This window comes from Bidens hawaiensis, unplaced genomic scaffold (genome assembly GCF_021521415.1).
Source record: "Bidens hawaiensis isolate Kalapana, Puna unplaced genomic scaffold, B.hawaiensis_p1.1 tig00002477_1, whole genome shotgun sequence".
NCBI lineage: Eukaryota > Viridiplantae > Streptophyta > Magnoliopsida > Asterales > Asteraceae > Bidens > Bidens hawaiensis.
The window spans coordinates 2,831,305-2,855,353 of record NW_027491136.1 but is presented as its reverse complement, the minus strand read 5'-3'; the positions used below and the strand labels follow the sequence as shown (position 1 = coordinate 2,855,353).

The following is a 24,049-nucleotide window of genomic DNA, read 5'->3' as shown; positions in this document are numbered from 1 at the left end:
TATTAAATGAAACGCAGTGTAAAAGTAAATATGATTGGATATTCACTGAACAACCCACCTCCTCTCTTCTATCAATATTCAAGAACTTGTGTCAATCATACCTTTTGCTTTATAAAAAAAAATAATTTATTGTGTTATTATTAGAGTTATTTGACAGGCTGGTGATGGTAAACAGGTGAAAATTCAGAGGAGTTATGACCTTATTTAGTTTGTTAGATAGGTTGAGAAGATAGAATTTAATCATGTAAGAGAATAAAATAAATATTTACACCTTATATTATATATGTTACATATTACCAAGGTTTTTTTGTCCAACTTCCAAAAGGTATGTCTGTTCTTTGTTCTTTGTGGTTTTATATGAAAGGTGGGGTGGGGTGGGGTGGGGCTAATATCCAGCTAGCTACTTGGTTTGTACTTATATATAAAGATCAAAAGAGGAGCTAGCTAGCTAGAATAAACTCTTATTATCATCTTTCTTGTGTTCTTGACTTTGTTTCTTTCTTTCTTTCATATTTTGTTGGATTAACAGGCTGCAGAAAATATGGAATCATCTTCCAAAGTATATGGAGATAGAACAGAAGAATGTCAGAGCAGTGAATCTGGGTGGACAATGTACATTGGTTCTTCCATGGATGATGATGATAATAATGATAATGATAATAATAGCGGTGGCGGTGGTGGAGGTGATGTGGTGAAGTATGTTGTTGCAAAGGATGAAGATGAAGATACTGATGACTCCATGACTTCTGATGCTTCTTCTGGTCCAAGCCATCTGCATATGCAACAATATGTGAAGTGTAAAAACAAGAAGAACAAGAAAGTAGCAAGGAAGAAGAAAGATGGACATGAAGAATCAAGAAAGAAAGATGAGAGTTTTGTTAATGAAAAGAGAGGTGTGATTACTACTCTTCAAAGTGGCAATATGGCTTGGTTTTTGGGTACCCGAAAGTGAAAATCTGGTGGCGGTGGTAGGTGGTAACCACTAACCACTCGCAGGTAGGGCAAACCCGATGCACGAGGCAGGTAGTACTGTATTAGCTAGCTAAAGCTTTTGATTAATATTAGGAATCATACTTTATATTTTTTGCGTGTATGGTTTCTGTAAATCTAATGAAATATGAAAGATCAATCTTATGTTAAATCTTATATTTTTATAGTCTCAAAAAATGAGAAAAAAAAAAAGATTTATGTATTTTGGATTGAGAATCTAAGATATATTTGAATGAAAGAGTTGTATGGTACAATGACATGGTAAAATGGAACATTTGTAAAGTTGGTAAAGCACATGCCATGAAGGTAAGCCACAGCTCAAACACCCAACTTAACAGATAGGTCACACCATAACCATCTCATGGTGCACATGATCCATTCCTTAATTATCCTAATTAATTTAATTGTTTTGCTAATTAAGGTTTGGAGTGAGTAGATAAGGATTAACATGTATACTGGCTTTTCTTTATGAGCTTAATTATAGTTTATTATTGTAATTAGTAGTACTATTTAAATAGTGTTTATTATAGCATAAATCTAATGCTCATTTGCTTGTTTCCAAAGCAAAAGAAGGAATTAAAGCTTAATTCATAGAACCGTGTTGTGTTGGTCATTAAAAGAATCACTTTCATTAATTAGCTTGCGTTAAACGTGTATGATCACTACTAGTATTGAATTTGACGATATAAAGCTTTATCTAGATGATTTGTTTCTCTTTGTTATTACACCATAAAGTTTTATCTAGACAATTTGTTTCTCGTTGTTATTACGAACATCGCATGAATTCTCTAAGTTCCTGTTCGTTTCAAAGATTTGGAAGGAATTCTAAGGAATGAGATTTTAAATCTCATGAATTTATATGTTCGTTTCATTAAATGAAAGAATATAAATGAAAACTAAATCCCATCAAATCTCACATTTCATGGGATTTTAAAATCCCACATATTTTATAAGGATTGTTATGGAAAGTAAAAATCCCTCCAAAAAAATTCTAAAAAATTAATAAAAAAATCATTAACTCAAAATATAAATCAAAAATGAAAAATATAAAAAAACTAAAACGTTTCCGCCATTTCCCTCGGTCTTCAAAAAAAAACCGAGAATGAAGAAGATTCCAATTCCAATACATATTAACCAAGCAAACAGATGATAGGAATTCTCAAACATTTCATTCCATTCCAATTCCAATTCCAAATCATTTAAAAAAAAGTCCGTGAAACAAACACGCCCTAAGGTTATAACCTAATGATTGGGTCTGGCTAACATGGAACAAGTGTTTTTGAATCGACTTGACCATAATTTTTCTGCAAATCGATATGGTTAAATACTTTTGAACCGTTTTCATTCAGCTTGCTACAATGAGGCATACAAGAATTTTTGGCATGGGAGAAACAAAAAACAGGTCAAGCATAATACGTCACACACATATTACGCAAACGTTGAAGAATCATACAAATCTAACTACTTTAGGCATATAAGAGTAGAGATAGCCAGAAGAATCATACAAATCTTCTACTTATACACTCCTTTATAATTTTTTTTTCCCAGAACTCCTCTTCTCCTAATATAAACAACCACATGAAATTAATGTAGACAAATAAGGTAATAAACAAACAAATGAATATAAACTACAATTTAAAGAACCAAACAATTTAAGATAAATAAACACTTTAATTTTAATATGAAGACAGAAATTATAAAGACAAAAGAAAACATAAACAGTTTTAGCTTGAAGACAAAAAAAACTAAAATTGATCAAAAAGAACTCACAAAATTAAAGCAGAGCAGGGCCGGTCAGTGACTGATTTTCAGCATGTGGGAAAGCTTTTTTCTTTTTTTCTTTCTTTAAACAACCATGCGGGGAAGCTAAACTTTAGCCTTATTTGTGGAAGGCAATCTGTTAGGCATGAGGTAATGAAATGAACTAATGAATGAAATGGATGTGGGAATGGAATCGTATCAGTCCATTATATTGTTTGGAAATTATTACTTCATTTTATTTTGTATGCTAAGATGAAGGAATGAAATACAAATGAGCGAATGGCAAAATATGCTTGCCTCAATAAAATTTTTGAACTAAAAAAAGTGGTAATGGCGGTTGTGACGTTGATGGTGGCAACGGTTGCAGTGGCGGTGGTTGTCAGATGATGGTGTCCAGAAAGTAAGGTGAAAGAGGAAATAAAATGAAGAAAAAAAAATATAGGTTGAATGATTTTGATGTGTTTTGAGTGATTCCTTTCCATTGACAAACCAAACACCGTTTTTATCACACCCCCCCCCCCCCACACACACACACAATGGTCTACTCCATTTTGTTCGTTATCGGGTGCTTCACTACCATCAACACAGGCGGGCCTAGTGTATGTTCAGACTGTTACTAGGGTGGAAATTCCCCACTCACTAGGCCCACTAACATTTAAAAGAATCCAGTTACATGAACAAACTAAATTAGACCCAATAAGATTGTTTAGGGGTTAAAGCCCGGGTGTTAGCTTAGATTGCAATTTTTTTACTTTTTATAAAATTAAACAACACAACAAAATAAAAAACAGATAAAAATATAACACTACTTAAATTAAAATTAATATAAAAGGTACTTAAATTAATAAGAAAATAAAACTAAAAATACTCCATGTTCACGTATTTGGCTCAGATTTTTTCCTTTTGTTTCTCTAATAAAGCCCGGTGGCCGGATCTAAATGCGATAGATCTTTTGCGAGGAAGTCGAGCATGCAATAAATGTTAAGAACTATTAAATAGATGAAATATATAGAAATTTGTGTGTATGATCATGTTGTTGGAGAAGATGAAGTGTGTACTTCGTAGTATATATATATATAAATAATTTTGAAAATTATTATTATTATTATTCTTTTTAGTATCAACCAGTCAAGTGACCATTGAAAATCATTGTGGCCCCACCTTTCTCACCTCTTGCCACAGCTGTCGAACAACCCCTTACTGCCTGGGCTTTAATGCCCGGCGGGGTGTACCGGGCCACGCCACCCATGTGGCCTCCTTTACAGCCCACAACATGGAGCCTGGTTGAGTCCTAATCTTGGAGATGAATTTATAACCATTGTAGTTGTTGTTATGTTATAACCAGGCCCAGTTTTAGCCATCTCCAACTCTCTCTGTTCCCAACAATATTTTTTCTTCATTAACTCTTTTTTCTCTTCTTTTTGTTGTTCATTAATTTATTAAAAGTTCTTAATACCAACACCTCATCAATCCAATATAAGCTATCTTTTTGATGATTCTGCATTCTAATATATATAACAATAGCATTGATAATAATCTAAGACTACTCAAGCTCATCAGCACATAGAAATGGTTCGTTCGTAACTATATAACTGTTTGGGCAGGATCATCAAAATATGAACATGGCACATTATTGTTCCTTAAAACTCGATTTTTGTCGAAATCCTTGAATTCTCACAATCCATAAACTACAGAAATAATGAGTTTATTTTTCTTCTGACAAACCTAGTCAAGCTTGATATGCGAAACTCAGGCTTGAGCTCACTTATAATATTAGCAATAATCTTGAGCTCAATTACCTGCAGCTGGATTTGAGCTTTTAACAAGCTGAACTAAAGTCTTGCTAAACCAAACGGGCTGAGTTTTCAAGTGCGGTTCCAGTTCAAATCTATCTAGATCGGAAGTCTATTAGGAGTAATCTTTCTAACAAACATATTATTCCAAAAACATCAAAAATGTCACCCTATATCCAACTCAAAACTGTATCTACATTTCAAAAACAGACTACTACCAAGTACCAAAGCTTCAAAATCACATCTAACCTTTCATATTTCCATCATGCGTTACCACCCCTTTCGACCTTCCTTCGTTCGTAATCAACATCATCTGTCGGCAGTTCATGGCGACACACCGGGCACGTGTTCCTAACCGCCAGCCACGGCAGTATACAACCGCCATGATAACCATGTCCACAAGGAAGCTGAGTCACCAATTCTCCAACCACCACTTCATCTTTGCAAACAGCACAAACATGTTCTTGACTCGTAACCACAGTCGAAAGATTATCCACCACGGCTTTTGAAGCCGGAGGCCGGCCTGATAAGGGTGCGTCACCGTCTGCAAACTGCCCGAAAAACATCTCGTACTCCGTGTAATTGTAATCCTCATACAGGTCTTCTTCTGGGTCCGGGTCTGTGTCAAAATTATGAACATTTGATAGTACTTGCCACTCGACAGCATCGGGTTCTTCATTCGGGTCTTCGAAGGCGGTAAGGAGCATTGGTGAAACAAGTGCATCATCATCATCATCATCATCATCGTTATTATCATCATCATCATCATCCACTTCCTCCCACTCAAAATCCTCATATGCATTTAAATTTGCATTTGAATTTGGGTTTGGGATTGGGATTTCGTCTTCTAACCGAAAAACATCCCACCGAAACGGAAAGATTGCATCTTCATCAATATCGGTTTCTGGGGCCTGATCGGAATCATCAGAAGCGATATCAATAATCCTCAAACCACTTAATTGGGATGAATTGGTGCAATCAGCAATTAAAAACCCAGAATTATTATTATTATTATTATGGTCGTGGAAATTAGGGTTATCGGAGTTATCAAGAAGAAACCCTAACCCAGACCCAGGCTCAAAATCCGGGTCGAATTCAATATGATCATCAACATTATTATTATTATTATCTTGAATAACCGTAGTACGATGGGAATGGGGTTGAGATTGAGATTGAGATTGAGATTGCTGAAGGCGGTGATGGTTCATGATGAATTGATGAAGATTATTGTTTTGGGGAGAAATTGAGGGTGGAACGTGGTGGAGATCGTCGTCTTCTTCTTCTTCATGAAGATCCGCCATTGTTATGTTATGTTATGTTATAGGGATCGAAGGGTGTTTCAGGGAGCGTGTGCGAGTCGCGTAATTGTGGCAAAATTGAATGGGTTTTGTTTTGTTGCCTTCAAATTTATTTGCCCCAACTAATCACAATAATAAAATATCTAACAAATCTAAAATATATATATATATTTTCTTTTTTGAAAAAAACCTATTTTTTAACAACTAAATTCCGGGACAACTTTCAACAAAGTAGGTGAGAGCTGGTCCTCCTAGTGGTGCTTCACTCATGTTTAAATCCTGTAAATAAGATCGGTGCCGTACCGGTATCGAATTTTAAGAAAAATGAATATCGATATTTGTACAGTACCGGTTCGGTACCCAAAGCAAAAAATTCAGCAAAATACAAATATTGTACCGATCTTGAAACCTAAAAAATAAATTTGGTGTCAACGATACCCGTTTCGGTACCGGTACCAATAACATTTGCTCATCCTTGCCCAGTAATATGATACACGTAGTGGGATTGGAATCTGCAACGTCAAACAGAATAAACCCTTAGTTGGTGGTGTTATTGGTTTTCCATGGTTACATTTGATATTCATTCAACAGTTGTTATGGCTTAGGAGCAAGGTTGGTTGTTAACTTTTTGTGAGAAGTCAAAACTGCATGTTATTCATAAAACCGGACCAACTTGAGCCCGACTTGGACCAGAGTGGGACTAGGACTATGTATCTCATGTTAGAATCGGACCAAACCGACCCGACTCAAACCGCAACCAGACTCAGCCAGAGATAGTGTGGGTCGATTCCGTATATTGCGGTTTACACGGGTATGACATGATTTCAGATTAGGATCTAGGCTCCAAAGTAGTGTCTTATTAAGGATGACAATGAAACCCAAGCCCAATAGAAAAGCCCGAAACTCAAAATATTTGCGACGGATAATACCCGTCCCATTAGGGTATGGCACATGTTTGAGATTACTTTTGAAATTTTCTGCGGGTTTGGGACGGGATGGGATTTGTATTATGACCAATTACCTGACCCGATTACCTAATAACATAGCCCCATTACTCGATTATATAGCCGAGTAACTCGACATATGAAACTTGGAGCATTACTTATTTGTTAAAACTTGTTTATAACAATTATTTGTTGTAATTGATTAGTTATTGACAATAGCATGTGGTAACCATATTTTTGCAATTGATTAAAACTTACTTACCTGATGTAATTGACTAGTTATAGTTTGTTAAAACCCGATAAATACCTGATGTGCATTTTTAATAAACTAGTGGGTATACTCGAAACCAACACCGGTAGAGTTCTAGAAAAGTGTAAATCCACTCACCTTGTTCAAAATGAGAAGTAGTAAGAAGAAAACAAAATCCCTAGAAGTTGGTTTTCAAAAGTGTTTTTCAGTTGTCTCTTACCATTTATCCTCCAAGCTCTTGTGATCATGATCCTGCCACAGATCATTCACATTCAACAATCATCGTATCAAGAAGCTGACTGTTTTTTATCTCATTAACGATGCATGCTTCTTAGTTCTTATAATATAGTTGGTTTTTGCTAGAGGTGGCAAGGGGGTGGGTCGAATTTAATGGTGCAAACAAGTCAATCCGACTCGCTAAAAACTCGAATTTAGCCAAGCTTATACAAGCCCGAGAGCACGAGCTTGAGTCTTAAATTAGGTTTATATAATAACGAGCCCAGGCTCAAGTTTTAAAACAGAGCTTGAAACAAGCCGATCTAGAGTACCCGTAAATCATAACGGGTTACGTGTAAATACTTTCCTAGTTGTTTTTTTTTAGTTCCATGACTAATTAATCTGAAGTCCTATATATGATTACAAAACTATGCTATTACACCACTAATCTACTTGTTAAATATATTGGCCTTAACACTTATGAACATGCTTGAGGGCTAAATTTGCCTATATATATTGTTATTTGTAAATATATACCATGTGCAATGTGGTGTACTTATGAATCTAGGTTTTAGTTTTATGAACAAGTTTGGTGATTCATATACAAAATTATGCCTATACACATTATTAGGAGTTCCTTTATATACATAAAACTATTCTTGATGGGGCGCTCATGATTGATTCAGACAACAAAGTATCTGTTAATTATGTTCTTGGTTCAGGAACTTGCAAGTTGAAATACACTTACGTTCATGGAGGGTTGACTACATTTGAGCCTAGCTATGATTTTGACAAAGATTCATGGGATTTTGCGGTTTCTAGGATGGTTAATGCAGATCATGTGCTGCGGGCTGCATATCAGACGTCTAGTCAGAATTTGGCAGCGGATTGGTCAACTAAGTCAAAGTTGACTGGATCTTACAAGGCATCACTTCATGATCCTGCTTTATGTTAGTTGATTGTTGCTATCTATTTACTTTACTCAACCAACCCGTCTTGTCGCCTCTAGTAAAAACCATATTATAATAATCTTATGTTGTTACCAAGATCAAAAGCATTCCGTCTTCTTGATATCATCACTTGTTAAGTGTGAATGATATAAGGATCATGATCACAAGAGCTTGGAGGATAAGAAGTAGAGATCACTGAAAATACATTGTTGTGAATTTAACCCCTCCATACAACTTTTTCAGAACATCTCAGAGTTTGACGATTTGTATTACTTTGAAAATGTCCAAGATGAATGCATCATTTACTTGTGAAGTGCGAAGGGCACTCGCCACTATGGTGAAAAATCGGCGTATATTATTTTCATTTAAATATGGATCATATTTGCTTAAACTTTGGATATTTTGTCTATTTTTGAATTATGTTGGCTTAAATTAATTTGTGTTTGTTTATACATGGGTTGTGTTTTGGTAAGATGATTAGCGTCTAAACTCGTTTGTCTTTGTTGAAATTTTAAAATATTGTATTTGAATTTCAACTATTGGAAACTTTTGTTGTATTTTGTCTAAAACTTAAACAAGCACCCCTCAAGTTGTCTAAAACTTAAAATATATTTTATTTGAAATGTGTGCAATAATATCCATAGCTAGATTTAAGCGTCCCTGTGGCAACGTGGTATACTCTTTTAATCAAGTGGTTGCAGTTTTAAATGTTGCTGATTGTGGGTGTAATTTTAGTAGTATAGTAAATGTAGAGCATAAAGTGTTTATTCTAATAAAAAAAATTATTTAATGTTATTAAACAAGAAAAAACATGCCAAATATCACAATCTAGCCGATTGCTAAAGCTAGATATTAGCTGATTTATAGGATCTCTGAAACTGCAAGTAAATACCAACAAAAAGTCAAAAATCTAAACCAGCAATGGTAACATACATCAAAACAATCCATGCAAAAGTAACTTAAGCCACTTAAAACACCAACATGCAATAAGCATCATCCATCTTAAAACAGACTCTTACCTATAGACTTTAAGGAAAGCGTAAAGACTTTAAGGAAAGCGTAAAGACTTTAAAGACTACTAATACAAGGACACCATTGTAACAAGTCAAGTTTTGTATATACAAATGCAGACAACCCGATTGTAACTCTTATTCCATGACTTATTTATTACTTGTACCCTCCTTCAACTTTTTAAAAGAATCTAACAATGAAGTTTTTTCTTGATTATTAGAGGATTTTGCAAATGGGTTAGTTGACCATTGACCCTTTGCTTGTTTCACTTCACCGATATTTGTCTTCGCTAAACCGTTATTTTCAGATATATTTCCAGATTTCGGTTTCACAACCTTAGCTGGCTCTGCATGTTTCTTTACTAAAGGCGATGGCAGTTGACCTTTAATATCAGATTTCAGTTCTGGCACATTCACAACCTTAGCTGGCTCTTCAGTCATCTTTTCCTTCACAGGTTCTGGAGTCTTAAAGATTTCTGATGCCGTAAACGTTTTGTGAATATCAACATCGGCAGTCGTCGGTTCTGTAGTTTCCTTAATAAGTGTCTCTTTGGCTTCTTGTTTAAGCAATCTTTCCTGAAAAAACAAAACAATGGTTGTGATTAATACTAATTATATTGAAATGTGTACGTTTGTGTCATGTAATTAATTGATTACCTCCAATATGGTGTTGAACCTTTCTGCCAAATTTGGTAGCTTCATTGCTGTCACAAGCTTTATTGCACCTCTAACAGACTTCTCCATTGAAAGAAGTTTAACGAGTTCTATAGCCCTCACAAGTTTATCCCCTGATACAAAGCATCATGGAAACCATAAGAGGTTTGTAATCTCATTTACAGTTCTAGATGCTTTAAAAAAATAGCATTTTTATTTAATATAACTATTCTAGTTAATTACTCAGATGATCCTTATCATATGTCATTATTGCAAGTTTGGTCCTTAAATTTGAGAATTAGATGGGAGTTTATTTTACCAGTTAAGTTAATGTGAAATGACTAAAATGCCCACAATAGATGAGTGTTAATATAATCTTTTGGAACAGGGAAATAGAGCTAACCAGTACAGCAGGATGCAATGAGCCTCAAGATGGATCTATCCAAAGCTGCTTCTGACTCAAGCGCCTCGTCATCGAGTGACATAGCGTCCTGACCCAGTGCTTCTGTTTCTTGAATCCTCCTTTGAATCTGTTAAAAATCCCAGATGTAATTAATATGTAAGCTTACATCATATCATTTAGAACAAATGAAAAGACCCAAAAGCAAGTAACGTTCACAACATTTGATCAAGAAACATACAAGTAACGCTCACAATATTTGATCAAGAAACATACAATTGTAAAGCAACTTTACCTGGGAAAGATGCATGTTACTGAGAATGAACTCGTTTTCAAGATTTTCAGCTCCCAAATCTGATGATGCAAGAGGGATTGCAAGATCTAACAGGGTAAGAACCGGTTTTGGAACAGCCTGAATAACAAAGAACATAATATTAGTTTCAAAAGACAAATTACCAAGAAAACAACAAAAAAAACACACATGAAACATGTTGATTTCATGTGGATAGTTGGAACTACCAGTGGGAATTTATCAGGGGATTTGCACAGAATACAAAACAGCTTGCTTGAGTTCAATCCAACCACCCAATGGTTTTCATCTTTCTTCTTTAACTTATTAGCACTGCATAACAATTATAATTATATAAAAAAATCACCATTACTAAGTGACTCTTAACTATATTCAAGTAATGTTTACCTAAAGAGTGGGACCCATCTGTCTCCGTATTGATTAGTAAACACACGAAGAACACCCTGGACATTTAAAATCAAGTTTCTTACTTTTCTATAACTAAATAATAGTAAATAAATTAAATCAAGGAATACCATGGAGTCAAACGAACTTAGTTGACCTTCTTCACTAAAACCAAGCCAGGTCAAACACGAACCAGGAGTCAAAGGCAACCGCCCTTTAATAGGTACGGTTCCATTAACAACATTAAAGACTTCAAACTTTAGCATCTGATCATTAGATGGAAGAGCAGGAGAACAATGTGTGACAACCACAAGTTCATCACGAAAGCCTGATGCAGTCACTACTGGTCCATCAAGCGAAACAACATGCCTCTACAAATAATAACAAATTTCAGTATAATAGTATTATAACAGCATCAAAACAAACTGACCATATAATAAGATTAAACAACAATACCTGTAAACCACCCTCGGTGAAAATACGAAGAAAATTTAAACTTGTAACAGCAGCAACCCAAGAAGATCCAAGTGCTACAGCTCTTACCTCTTCTTCATCAAATCGCATATACCACTGAATACATGTATAAAGTAACAGAATTTAAATATGCTAAACTGGTAAACTATAAATGAAAAGTAAAAAAAAAATAAAAATAACAGAAGATAACAAACCTCGCTATTATTTGCCCAGCTTTTGAAAGGGCGATACATGAGGGTGCTCATGTTTTTCTCGCCTTTGCATAGATTTGCAAACACACTTCCATTTTCATTCAAGGAAGCCATAGTGAAACCAAAATGATCTGTCATGGCAGGCACTCGGGGCCCACTGCCAGTGTCATGAAAATCAATCTGCATGCCATAAATAAGAGGTGTGAACCGAAAAGAGGTTATATGAATCAAAATCAAACTAACCAACATAACCAAACCATTTAAAACTGACTTTTACGGTTTGGTTTCAGTTTTGAAATTTAGAATTTTAATGGTTGGTTTTGTATTTACTTAAAAGAGAAGAAACGAACCAAACAAACAAAAAAACCGAATTCTACGGTTTGGTTTCGGTTTTGCATTTTTTGAAAACTTAAAAAACCAAACCTAACCCAAAAAAGAATTACGGTTCACAGTCGATTATGAACCAATTTTGGAAAACTAAAAGATAGTGAAATTCCCTTTTGATAACAAATCGGGTTTTTCAGTTGTCGGTTTGCTTGTTTGGTTGTTGGAGATATAGTCAGCCAAACCAAACAACCAAAAAAACAAAATTTACACCTTGGTGTCGATTATGGGCAACCAAAAAACTGAACTAGAAGACTTGGTTAATAATATGGAGAAAATAAAAGATGCTAATAACGCTTTCGTTTTTTTCCTATATGATTTAATTTTTACTTAAATATCAATGGATTAGTCCGTGCCATTTTTCAGCCCAAAAATTCCAAGCCCAAATTGCAAAAATGAACCAAATGTGAAAACCAAAAACCATAAAAACTGAAACCAAACATTTTTAAAAAACCCAAAAACCAGCCCAAACAAATCCATGCATACCTCTAATAGTTAGTATATATGTACATTTCATGAAAATATGATAACCAAAATTAAAGATTTGAAAAGATAATAATACCTCTATATGGGAGTATTCATCATGCTTCATTGAGGTTATAGTTCCAAGCATATTATAACATAAAAACCGCCTTTTGCCAGGCTGTACAGGAGTACAACCCGTCTGAAAAGCTTCTTGCATTACAGGACCCGCAACAGCCACCGGACCAGCTGACGTGGCACGCTTTTTCACAGTTTCCTTGCCAGAAACATAACGCTTTTTGTAAGATTCAACTTTCATATCATCATCTGAATCTTCATCATATTTAAACGGTCTTAACCGTTTCCTGTTAACCGGTTCAGAACCAACAAGGCTATCTTCGCCATCATCACTTAAACTGCCAGATACACTCGGCTCGTGTTCTTCCTCGTCAAATAATAATAAACCATCACTCTTTTGGGAAGTTAAATCAGGAAGTCCTTCGGTAGGAGACGTCATGGATGATGGTATAACCGAGTCCCAAACACCATACTTTCCCATAACATCAATAACAGCTAACGCGTTCCCATGTGGCTTCCATGCCATACAACATATTAACTCATCAAACTTCTGTCTTTCAATGTCTTGTTTCTTAACAACGTCCCAAATCAAAACTTGTTTGTCGAATCCAGATGTTGCAAGATACTTTCCGTTAAGTGACCAACTCAAGAAACACACGGGTTGTGTGTGATCACCTCTTAATGTAAAGAGTTTTTCAGCTGTGTCTCTATCATACATAACCACATCATTTTTCAAACCAGAAACCGCTAGCATTTCACCATCTGGACTCCAACCGAGTGCGGTTAGGGTTGAAAAGTCAGAAGAAGTGCTGGGAGCAATGTTTTTAAGGGTGTGGATTGTTGTACCGGACTGGAGCTCCCAGATAATAACAGTTCCAACTGAATCAACAGAAGCTAAGAACTCACTTTTTGGATCAAAAGATATACCCGTGATGGAGCCGCGGTGTGCTTTCAAAACCCTAGCAATTGAACCGTCTATTGTGTTAATAAGTTTGATACCGTCATCATCACCACCAGCTGCCAGCATTGTACCCTGTCTGTTGAAGGATAAAGCCCTAATTGGCAGTGTAAATCTGCTAATATTGGACTCAAATTCTCCCCCTGATAAAAAAAACCAAATCGAATGCTTCAGAATTAAATTATTCCTAGACACAAAGGCAGTAAGCATTTACTAGAAGAAAGAATGACTATATCAAACACTAAGTATTCTTTTCTGGCACATAACATCAGTGCTCATGCATAATCAATTAGTCATGTAACAAGTAGCCTGCACAAGTGTACTAATTTACGCATAATCAAATAATCATTAGCCTAAAGATGAGCAATTTTGTACCGAATTTTTTTTTTCATGTTTTCGGTATTGGTACCATTTGGTTTTGGTATTCTTAATGGTACCAGTAGCAACATGTACTAATTACTGAATTATAAAATCGGTACGGTTTTTGGTTTGTACTTACACTTATTTTCGGTATCAGGATTCTTATTTATATAGGTTATAATTATTTTTTTTTATTTTTTTTAGCTGTACTTGTAAATGTGTTCTGATCCAGGGAGTTTTGCAACTGAAAATGCTTATAACCTGTTAAACTTATGCTTATATAAAATGTAATTTAATAGCAGAAACATATTGATTATAAATAATAATGACACTTGTGAAAGTACATTACTATTACAAGCCATTAACACCTCCAAAACTTGCAGTATAATTGCCCTTAAATCATAACGGATTCACAATATCACAAAAAGCAGCTTTAACAATATAATTGATTACATACAGTATGGGAAACCATGAATTACCAGGAAACTTGTATAGTTTGACAGATCGGTCACTAGATCCAGAAGCTAGACACGTGGAATTAGGGCTCAGAGCTAACGCCGTAACTCCGTCTTTATGATTACGAAGAGATTTTGGAGCAAGTGACGGTAACAGAGCGTCTTGGATCAAAATGGATAGATCCGAAGAAGAGGCCGTAACGATGTGCTCGGCGGTGCGGTCCCACAGAACCGTACAATAGGAGCTCACACCGTCCTCGTTCTTGTGAGCTTCACGCAGCTTCATTGATCTGATCTTCATGGCTGATAATTTGGGGACAATTAGCTTACCAGTATTGTCTATTGTCAAGTGTTGAAGACTCTTATGAGTAAGGGTTTCGAAAATGTGTCAGTTTTGGCGGGAATGTGTGGGATCGTTTCGCGGGGTTTTTTTCAGGTTGGACCGGGCTGTGCTGTGTGTGATTATTAGTTTTGATTCGGCCTTTTCCGGCTTAGTCAAGGGCCCAAAAGACCTAGCACTCTTTAATTATTTTTGGTAAAATAACTATGTGAGGTGTGGCGTCGCAACCACGGGAAGTTAGTTGGTGTCAATTAAGTTCATTACGTCACTTACACTGAATTATAAAATAAACTAGTAATTTACCTGTACGTTGCGTGGTAAAATCGGTCAGTAAAACTCGGCGTTGCAATGGCGAATCAACGCGAATTCAGTCAATAGTAGCTACGTCCGTTACGGAATTGGAAGTAAAACAAAATGGAAAAAAGCATATAAATAAAAATTGAGATTGGCAAATGGAGTGGCGTCAGTTGGTACCGAAAGACGGTAGCGAGTCATCGCGAATGTAGTCAATATTAGCTACGTTCGTTATGGTACTGGAACTTAATTAAAATGAAAACAAAAAATAAAATAAAAATTAAGGTGAGCCAATGGGGTGACTTCGGTCGGTCCCAGATGCTGAGGCAGTGGCTCTACGACACTCATATAACATATTATAATTTTCTTTTGTTAACATATTTAAAACAATGTTTATTCGGTCGGTAAACCCGGGGGTTGGTAAAACCCGATTATTGAAACGGCGAGTCGACTCATATTCGGGCGTTCCAATGGTGAGTCGGTAAAACGGGGGCGCTGGTAAAATCCGGGCTTTCCGGTGGAGGGTCAACATGAATTTTGTCGATTTCGTTTACATTTGTTACAGTACCATAACTAAAATTAAGTTCGGTAAAACTTGGGCGTGGGTAAACCCGAGCATTGTCGGTACTGGACGTTGCGCGATGAGTCGGTAAAACCCGAGTATTGTCAGTCTCGGGCGTTGTGACGGTGATTCGACACAAATTCGATAATACAAAAAACAAAACGTTTGTTACGAATATAGAAAAAAAGGTGAGTTGGTAAAACGCGAGTATTGTCAGTCCCAGGCGTTATGACGGTGAGTCGACACAAACTCGGTAATACAAAAAACAAAACTTCCGTTACGAATCTAGGAAAAAAAACAAAAAGAAATAGCATTTAACTAAAAAACAAAAAAAATTTAAAAAAAATTGGACCGTTGAGGTGGTGCCACTTGGCCCAAGCAGGGCCTTGCGGCACCAACCTTCAACTTTACTTCTTTATAGATAATCTGTAAACACTCGTGATAGTTTTGACGCACGCACAACTTACGATCAAACAAGCAAGAAGTTGGTTGGTATTAGTTAAGCTCCGATACAGTACCAGAACTATGCCCAAAAAATAAATTGGTAAATGCCTAGAATAGTAGTGGCACTCGTATAGATTATAATAAAATAAAGTAACATATTTAAAATGACATATATATCAGTCAGTAAAACACTATAGTTTCTATGGCGGGTCAACGCAAAAATGTTAATTTTATTCAATTAACATATTTAAGACAAAAAAAATAAACACAAAAGAAAAAAAGAAAGAGGGTTGACTTATGAGTTATGATTCATTGTTTGGGTTGGGTTTTCTAGAGACACCAAACACCCCTCCTATGCATCCGGGCAGGGTATAACCCCCCCCCCCCTCTTTTCTCTCCTCGGTATAGCCCTACACGAGTCGTATAGGGGGTGTCCCTAATAGAACCCTTTCAAAATCATTCAAATGAGCCATTATATATATAACAATTATCAAAAATAAGTTGTCTCGCAAACTTACTATTCACTTGATTTCTTGTTTAATTCACTTGTACAACATGTTATTTTATTTGTACTAAGATAAGTTAGTTAACATGGGTAAGGTCAAAATGAATCAGCAGGTTTGGTTATGGGTGTTCATCGGATTTGAAAATACCCTATCCGAAATCCGATCCGATCCGAATCTATCCGAATTCAATTCGGATTGATTTGAATAATATCCGAAATTATTCGAATAATCAGAAATAAACCTAAAAAATTATCCTAATTTTTTCCTAACATTTAATAGTTTAGAATCATAATAAACATACAAACCGGAAAACACAAATGACTCTTGAACACAAATTTAAAGTTCAAACTTAAAGAATAGTATAAATACACCAAACCGAAAAATACCACTAAAAACATGTTTTTTATTCGGATTAAACGGATATCCGAATAATCCGGACAATCCAAATTTTTTAAAATTCAATATCCGAATCCGATCCGAATCCGAATTAGTTAATCGAATATTCGGGATTGATCCGATCCGAATATCCGAATAAGAAGTCGGATCGGCTTATTTTGGTTTTGGTTTCGGTTCGAATTTCGTTTTTTGTTTTTTTCGGATTTCTTGAACACCTCTAGGTTTGGTGACGATCTCTTCATGAGTTTATAAAATTTCATGTGATAAATTTTAAAAATGCCACTTCAATATCTTGCAAAATCTAATGGCACCCCCTAAGTTTTGTTACATCACAAATATTTTTTTTTTATTTACACAACCAAACAAAAGGCACGTGAATGTTTTTGTATCCTAAGAAATCTAAGTTCATGTGCTAGTCGTGTTAATGGATTAAAATGATATGAGTTGCTTAGCCCGGAGGGCGCCTCAACCGCTTCTGCTGATGCAAGGCCGCCCCACGTTGTCCGAAATGCGAGCTTAGAGTCGTCAATGCGAAATCGCATTGTACGACTCGAGCAGGACAATAGCCCTTATCTACTAGATAAGGGCAAGGGGGCCTACTGGTCGGACATAAAAAAGAGAGATTCATAAACTTTATTGACAAATAATCTATTTTTTTTTATCAAAATATTAATTATATCAAATAATAATCATAGTATAAATTAAATTAAAGTTAATGGATATACGTAAAGGTTTTTATCATGTTATATAGAGTTTAGATTGATGTAAAAACACATGTCTATTCTTTTTGAGCATATTGTCATTTTATTTTTGGGTTTTCTCTTTTAATTGCTATACGAGTTACGGTACTATAACAGGCTGAAACATCAATTTGGTATGGTTTAACGCCACTGCCGCAACGCACAGGTCCGAAATACTAGTTCCATATAAAAAACAAAGTACTAAACACACCATTAATGTTTTAGTTCTTGTTAATGTTTTGATAAAGCATGTTTTGGTTCTTGTTAGGGTGTTTACATGTTTGACTCACACAATTTGTATTTGATCAAATTATAATTTGTCAAAAGGAATCAGAATTTGTCAAAAGTTTGAATATTGTTAAAATGTTATGATATATTTAGTGAACAAAGACCAAGTAAATTGTTAGGTAAGTTGAAATTTAGGCTAAATAGCATCACATCATGTAAAAGAGTCAGCCCAATGACATATGAGTGGATTTCTGGTTTTCTATCATTCCAAAAATGCTATCATTTGGTACTCCACTAATGACTAATGTCCGTGTTTTTTTTAATGGCATAATCAAATAATATTATAAGCAGTGAATTAGCAGGGAACTGATCCAAAACACTAACATCAATCATGCTTAACAGCATATTAAACAATAATTATGTTATTATTATAAGAAGAAACCCTACTCCTTGCATACACTCAAATGCCACAATGGACATTAAATAATACTAACAATAATAATAAAGAAAAAAAAATAGAGCACCAGCAAAAGCACCCCTAAGATTTCGAGTTTCGACTCCTCTCTGTGTACATATCACTAGTTTTGAACAACCCTGCGATCTCAACATGATTTTCTATACACGAAATAAAAGTAACAAGACACTAATAACGGTCGTGAAAACATTCTTGTCGGCCTGCGTCCTCGTATTTTTAACAAACACTCATTGTACACCGACAAGGTCAAGGATCAAGAATCATAATCTTGAAATTCATAAAGTCCAACGGGCCAAATAACCGCAAATCCTTAATTACAGGACGTTCACAAGTTCGTCATCATCTAACGGCTGCAAGCATTCTTCTGGATTTGCATAAAAGTAATCTTCTTCTTTGGGTTTATCTGGAACAACCAATCTTTTTCTTGGGCTCCCCATGCGTTGCGCGTGTGTATCCCTAACCGCACTCGAGAATTCATCCCAACTCAACGACCCACTTGTATATTTGTCTATTAGTTCAGCCAAAACCCTCCTGTCCAACTGTATTGTCTTTTTGAAACCCAAAAATCTGAAAAAGATGATAATAATTATTAATTAATGTTAATAACAAATAGTCAAATAGACAACCATTAAAAAGTTATATAGCGAATTAATAACGGCTTACCTGCGATGGCCTTCTACAACTTTGGCCATGTTTCCATCATATGTAGGTACAAAAATATCACTCTCTAGTGACACAAGATAATCCAATGCTGCCATTTGTGACGAGTGATTTTGAAAATATCGAAGGTCATCCGCCCCTAACAGAGTCTCCTTTCTTACCTGTTATAACATAAATCTTTGAGAAATAAAGATATATATATATATACACATACACGCACGTGCACGCGTATATATAATATAGTACTCACCAGTTTCGGGTAGGCGTTTGCAAGACTATCCATTCTCCTTTTTCCACCATATATTTCACCAGCAGCAATATAAATCTGGATGTCACGGTCAATATCAAGCGCTCTAAGTGTAAGAGCGGTTTCTTCCGGAGTCAAAGGGCATAACCCGTCTTTTCGTTTCAAATCAGAGTTTATTATCTTTTCCTTCCACCAAGGGTAAGCATACCTGCATACAGAAAACGAGTCAAACATCCAAACAGCGAAAACGTTTTCCGTTTCTCATAATTGCTGATGTAAGAAAGTCAAACCTCATTCTGGTCAACTCTTCAACCTCTTCAGCATTGCATCCTTGTGTACAACCAGAAAATGCTAGCATGTCCATTTCATATCTGAGATGAAGCACTAAAAAGGGACCGTTTTGTCTCAAAAGATTAACGACACGTCTACCCAATTCTTCAATTTGACTAGTGAATCTCAAAGCATTGAAATTTACTCGGCACCTAAGTTTTTGAAGGTCGAGGGGTTGACCGTTATTGGCAAGACGAGCATCGGTTCTGTTTAAATGCACAACTTTGTATTTCTGAATCAAAGGAAGAATCTGCACGCATTCCCGAAAAATAACTATAATTACAGCGCACGCATATATACAAAACATTTTATAACTAAAGAAAGAATATAAACAATACCTGGTTATGATAGTAAGAAATATCAGACCAACTAACGGGAGCCATGGTATGCACAAGTCCTAACTCAACTCTCTTTTTAAGCCTCGGAGGAAGCTGTTTAAGTATCCGGACTTCATCTATCAAGGACGTAATGAAATGATCAGCATCAAAAATATCCTCAAAATCACTGTAATTCATAAATCGTACCAATCAGAATAATCAAAAACCATAAACTTTAACAAGTATCAAGATACGAAAACATCAGCATACCTTGGATCAGCCCAGAATGAGGTTTTATCCAGCTCAGGAACTATAAGAGTAACATTTAAATATCTAGCAATCGCCACCATATCACAAATCTGCACAACGAAGAAACCGTTAAAATGTAAAAACTAAAAACTGTTATTTACATAACAAACTTGTGAGCTCAATATAACAAAAATATTTAGCCGATTTCTCATTAAACTCAAAATGATTACAATAAAGTGACTTATTTCGCATTAAACTCAAAACTCAAAATATTTACAACAAAGATAATAACACTTACAGCGGAACGCATTTGATTGAGTCCCCCATTACATGAAACCACTAAGTAGCCATTGTTCTTGTTAACCCCTAGACAATCATTAATTTAAATGTCAATGAAATTGCTTGACTGATCTAAATAACAACAAATTGAATAAACAACTCACTCTTTGGTGGAAGAACTCTTGCAGGAACAGCAGGCAACAATTTAAGATCCAACGCGGCCGAGTGAGGATCTTGAGTAAAACATGAAGGCAAGCCTTTCAAAACCCTAGGACCCCAAGTGCCACCAAAAGCAGTCAACTGCACCACACAAGTCCACAACAACACCGTGCTCACCGCCCGAATGGCCATCATCTTCATCTTCGGAGACCGCGCATTCGCCATCGAATTCCGCAGCTTCTCAACCCGTATTTCCCCCAATTTCCTCAACCCCATTGCCCCAATTGCAAACCTCCTCCTCTTATTATTATTATCTCTGCCGTCCACCTTACACATTATTATTATTATTAATCCCAAAACCCTAAGATCTTGAAATTGAAAAATTGTCGGCGTAACAAAATGGATCAACGATCCAGATTACTTGTGGGTTTTAACGGCAGACTAGTCAACCAAAAAACAAGCAAAATTTGCAGGTTTTTAGGCGAAATTGATTGTGGGTAAAATGCTGCACCGTTATCCCTATCATTTAGACACCACAAAATCTCTAGCTTTTAGGAGGAATTGTAGCTTGTCTTATCAAATCCTTTAACTTAGAATAATAAGGGAAAATTGAAATTAATAAAAAAGGTGGTGGTATTGGTTTGGTGGTAAGGTTGCCGGAAATAGAAACTGTCGGTGGCCGGTGAATGGGAAGACACAGGCGGTTGCAACGTGTAGTTTTGTAATGATATCACTGGGTGGAAAGGGATCTATGTCAACTTATATACCATTGAATTGTGCATAATTTAATAAAGTAGTTTAAAGACATGTAATTGATTTTATCAAATTTGTTAATTACAGATTTATAATTCATTATTTGTATTTTTCCCCCTTTTTAAAGACAAAAATATATTAACTGAAACAAGACAATGTGCCATTACATTTAAAGATTAACCGAATTGAAACTGCACTAATTGATACCTAACTTGTCAGTTAGGGATTTATTTACTAATAAATGGTGCATTTTTTGATTGCTCAAAAGTAAACTATTGTGTTTTAGGGAACAAAATACGGTAATAATTGAAACTTAGCTAATTAATTAAGTGATAATTAAATAAGCGCTTTAGAACAACTGATTATAATTAACATATTGATCATACAACTATTAAGATATATAACTTGTTTATTTAGCTATACTAAAATGGAACAAGAGAAACAGTTTATGTATCTTCAGTAATAAAGGACATGTTTGAGCTCATTTTTCCGTTTTAGACACTTTTAATAACTTGCTATAAGTAGAATTTTGCGGTGTTTTAAAAACTGCTACAAACCGCCCGGTTGAACCGATTATACCGAATTTTCATAAGACCAACGGTATTTAGAGCCCGGTATTTTTGGACAGTTTGCTAGAACATCGTATCGCCGGTTTTCATAAAAATACCAGTGTAAACCGGCAAACCGGTTTTAAATCCAAAAGATTTTTTATATTTTTTGCGGCCCATATTTATAATTAACATAGCGGATAAAATTGAAACAGGTAAACACGATAAGCGACGGTTAGTTAAACAACCAATTTTGTATCATGCAAATCCATGCTGGTTTATTTACATATTTTGTAATCGACTAATTTCGTATACAAAGTATAAACTTTCTATCCGACTCAACCATTCTTCATGTGCGATATTTGGTTCAAGTGTGATGTTCATTAATGTACTTTTAGGTTATTTTTTGAGTTGAAAGTGTATTTATATAAAATTATAAGATAAATTATTTAACCCGGTTGAACCTCCAGATACATTCCGGTTCAACTGGTTGTACCACTTTCAAACCAAATCCGATATGAGTAAAATATCGATTTTTAAAACATAGGAATTTTGTATATTTATTTGTTGTTTACTGTGTAGTTGGTGATATGCATGAATAGCATTAGACATTCATTGCCCATCAAAATTTGTTAGTATTTTCTATATAGAAAGGTTATGTATAAACAAAAGGTCATAATCTCACTATGTCATTTTCATAACAAGGGTGTCAATTTTCTTTATGATCTAAAATACCATAAAACAATCAAACTTTTATTTTATTATGTTTAGCATGCTTAATAAGACCATATGCAATAACCAAAACGAGGCTCACAACCGCGCCGGGGGGGGGGGTGTTCCCCTCATTTTCCCATCCACAACATGACCACTACGCGTGGTCTGAGCAACTCATTTCCCGTTGACACTTTTAACTCTATTAATAAACAAATCATTTTCAGATTGAATGGGGTTATGTAAATTTATGTTTTTTATACATAATTCAACTAGTTAATCCAATACCTACCAATTCCAAAAAAATTAATCCAATACCATAAAAACCCTTAATTTATACGAAGTTAATTCTCATGTTTGAGTAAAACTAAAAAAAAAGTAGAAAGTCGAAATCAATCATGATTGGATGACAAAAGTGTGTTTGTATTTACACTTTCTAAACTTTTATTTTCGGTGAAAGATGAAAACTAATAATAAAAATGAAAAAAAAAGTAAGGTGAACGGTAAAAAGCAAAAGAGATGTACGTGCTGCATGTAAGATGGTACATATTAATAAGATTCGAACCGAACGTGAAGTCGAGTCCGAGTGGCAGAGATGAAGCAGTCAATAAATGCAACCTACCAGTGGTCTCCACCACGTATTAAACAACAGCCCATTGCGACCTTCACACGTGTCACGACAATTTGTTCACTTACCACGTTTTTCTATACTCGCGTACCAGATTCCAGATCCATTTGTTTCATCGTCACGACGCCGACAATATCTCGCCATATAAAACAATACAATATTCAAATCAAAATCAAAATCAAAATCAAATCAAACTTTTTGGTGACTCAAATAATACCGACTCTCATGTAATGTAGTTTTAAATGTAGCACGATAATATGTACAACTAAAATTAACTAAACAATTAAATAAAATATAAAAGTTACATAGCCGAAAATCCTAGAATTCGGTCTAGACATTTATTTTATTAATATAATTTGTAAAACAAATTGTTCGTTATCATTTGAAACTTTCTAAAAAAACTTATCAAACATATTTTAAAAGTCTGATCACGAAACAAAACTGATTAACAATTTAGACAATTTCTTTTTTTCACATATCATATATGATATATCCCAGTGGCGTTAAATTTTGCAGTTGTCAAGTCGTCACGGCCAACCAATTTGCTTAAACTTGAGAAATTTGCAAAATACGTATTTTAAACATGAAAAGACATCCCACTTGTCAAATTTATAATTTTTCTGAAATGATTTATATAGATATCAACTACCTTCTACTAACATATTTAAGCATCCTGATGTTTATAAAAAGCCACACACTGCACGTGTAACGCTCAAAACTCAACTCAAAATGTACAACAAATAATACACAAAGTAATATAGTACATATGTCGTTAAAAAATGCAGTACATACAACTTTCAAAGCCAAAGACACAAATCTTTAAAGCATCATGTACAAGTTTCTTTGTTAACATTACATATT

At 35.1% G+C, this 24,049-nt stretch overlaps 4 protein-coding genes across 4 annotated transcripts; 1 reads left to right on the top strand and 3 right to left on the bottom strand.

The window, feature by feature from the left end:
- The first annotated feature begins 518 nt into the window (after window positions 1–518).
- On the top strand, window positions 519–1,137 carry LOC143619626 (uncharacterized). The gene has a single exon (XM_077091514.1). The coding sequence runs from the start codon at window positions 542–544 to the stop codon at window positions 950–952; it is 411 nt and encodes a 136-aa protein (XP_076947629.1). The 5' UTR covers window positions 519–541; the 3' UTR covers window positions 953–1,137.
- A 3,639-nt stretch (window positions 1,138–4,776) lies between these two features.
- On the bottom strand, window positions 4,777–5,845 carry LOC143619537 (uncharacterized). Its single transcript, XM_077091437.1, has one exon. The coding sequence runs from the start codon at window positions 5,843–5,845 to the stop codon at window positions 4,808–4,810; it is 1,038 nt and encodes a 345-aa protein (XP_076947552.1). The 3' UTR covers window positions 4,777–4,807.
- Window positions 5,846–9,362: 3,517 nt separating this feature from the next.
- Window positions 9,363–14,632, bottom strand: LOC143619536 (protein ENHANCER OF LHP1 1-like). The gene is made up of 11 exons (XM_077091436.1): window positions 14,347–14,632; window positions 12,572–13,650; window positions 11,629–11,805; window positions 11,417–11,530; window positions 11,092–11,331; window positions 10,964–11,019; window positions 10,786–10,888; window positions 10,562–10,678; window positions 10,270–10,396; window positions 9,870–10,000; window positions 9,363–9,788 (listed from the first exon to the last, which is right to left on the bottom strand). Exons 1-11 carry the CDS (start codon window positions 14,621–14,623, stop codon window positions 9,363–9,365), a joined length of 2,847 nt encoding a protein of 948 aa, XP_076947551.1. The 5' UTR covers window positions 14,624–14,632.
- Window positions 14,633–18,305: 3,673 nt separating this feature from the next.
- LOC143619704 (rhamnogalacturonan I rhamnosyltransferase 1-like) lies at window positions 18,306–20,899 on the bottom strand. The gene is made up of 8 exons (XM_077091572.1): window positions 20,554–20,899; window positions 20,409–20,476; window positions 20,132–20,220; window positions 19,883–20,048; window positions 19,505–19,794; window positions 19,218–19,422; window positions 18,971–19,128; window positions 18,306–18,874 (listed from the first exon to the last, which is right to left on the bottom strand). Exons 1-8 carry the CDS (start codon window positions 20,882–20,884, stop codon window positions 18,622–18,624), a joined length of 1,560 nt encoding a protein of 519 aa, XP_076947687.1. The 5' UTR covers window positions 20,885–20,899; the 3' UTR covers window positions 18,306–18,621.
- Between the last annotated feature and the right edge of the window lie 3,150 nt (window positions 20,900–24,049).

Coding starts and splice junctions, on each gene's coding strand:
- LOC143619537 (XM_077091437.1), bottom strand. CDS start 5,845: ATGGCGGATCTTCATGAAGAAGAAGAAGACGACGATCTCCACCACGTT.
- LOC143619704 (XM_077091572.1), bottom strand. CDS start 20,884: ATGTGTAAGGTGGACGGCAGAGATAATAATAATAAGAGGAGGAGGTTT. Junction 20,221..20,408: donor TCAATCAAATGCGTTCCGCT/GTAAGTGTTATT, acceptor TTCGTTGTGCAG/ATTTGTGATATGGTGGCGAT. Junction 19,795..19,882: donor TTTCTTACTATCATAACCAG/GTATTGTTTATA, acceptor GAATGCGTGCAG/ATTCTTCCTTTGATTCAGAA.
- LOC143619626 (XM_077091514.1), top strand. CDS start 542: ATGGAATCATCTTCCAAAGTATATGGAGATAGAACAGAAGAATGTCAG.
- LOC143619536 (XM_077091436.1), bottom strand. CDS start 14,623: ATGAAGATCAGATCAATGAAGCTGCGTGAAGCTCACAAGAACGAGGAC. Junction 10,001..10,269: donor CATTGCATCCTGCTGTACTG/GTTAGCTCTATT, acceptor GCTTTGTATCAG/GGGATAAACTTGTGAGGGCT. Junction 9,789..9,869: donor GGTTCAACACCATATTGGAG/GTAATCAATTAA, acceptor TTGTTTTTTCAG/GAAAGATTGCTTAAACAAGA.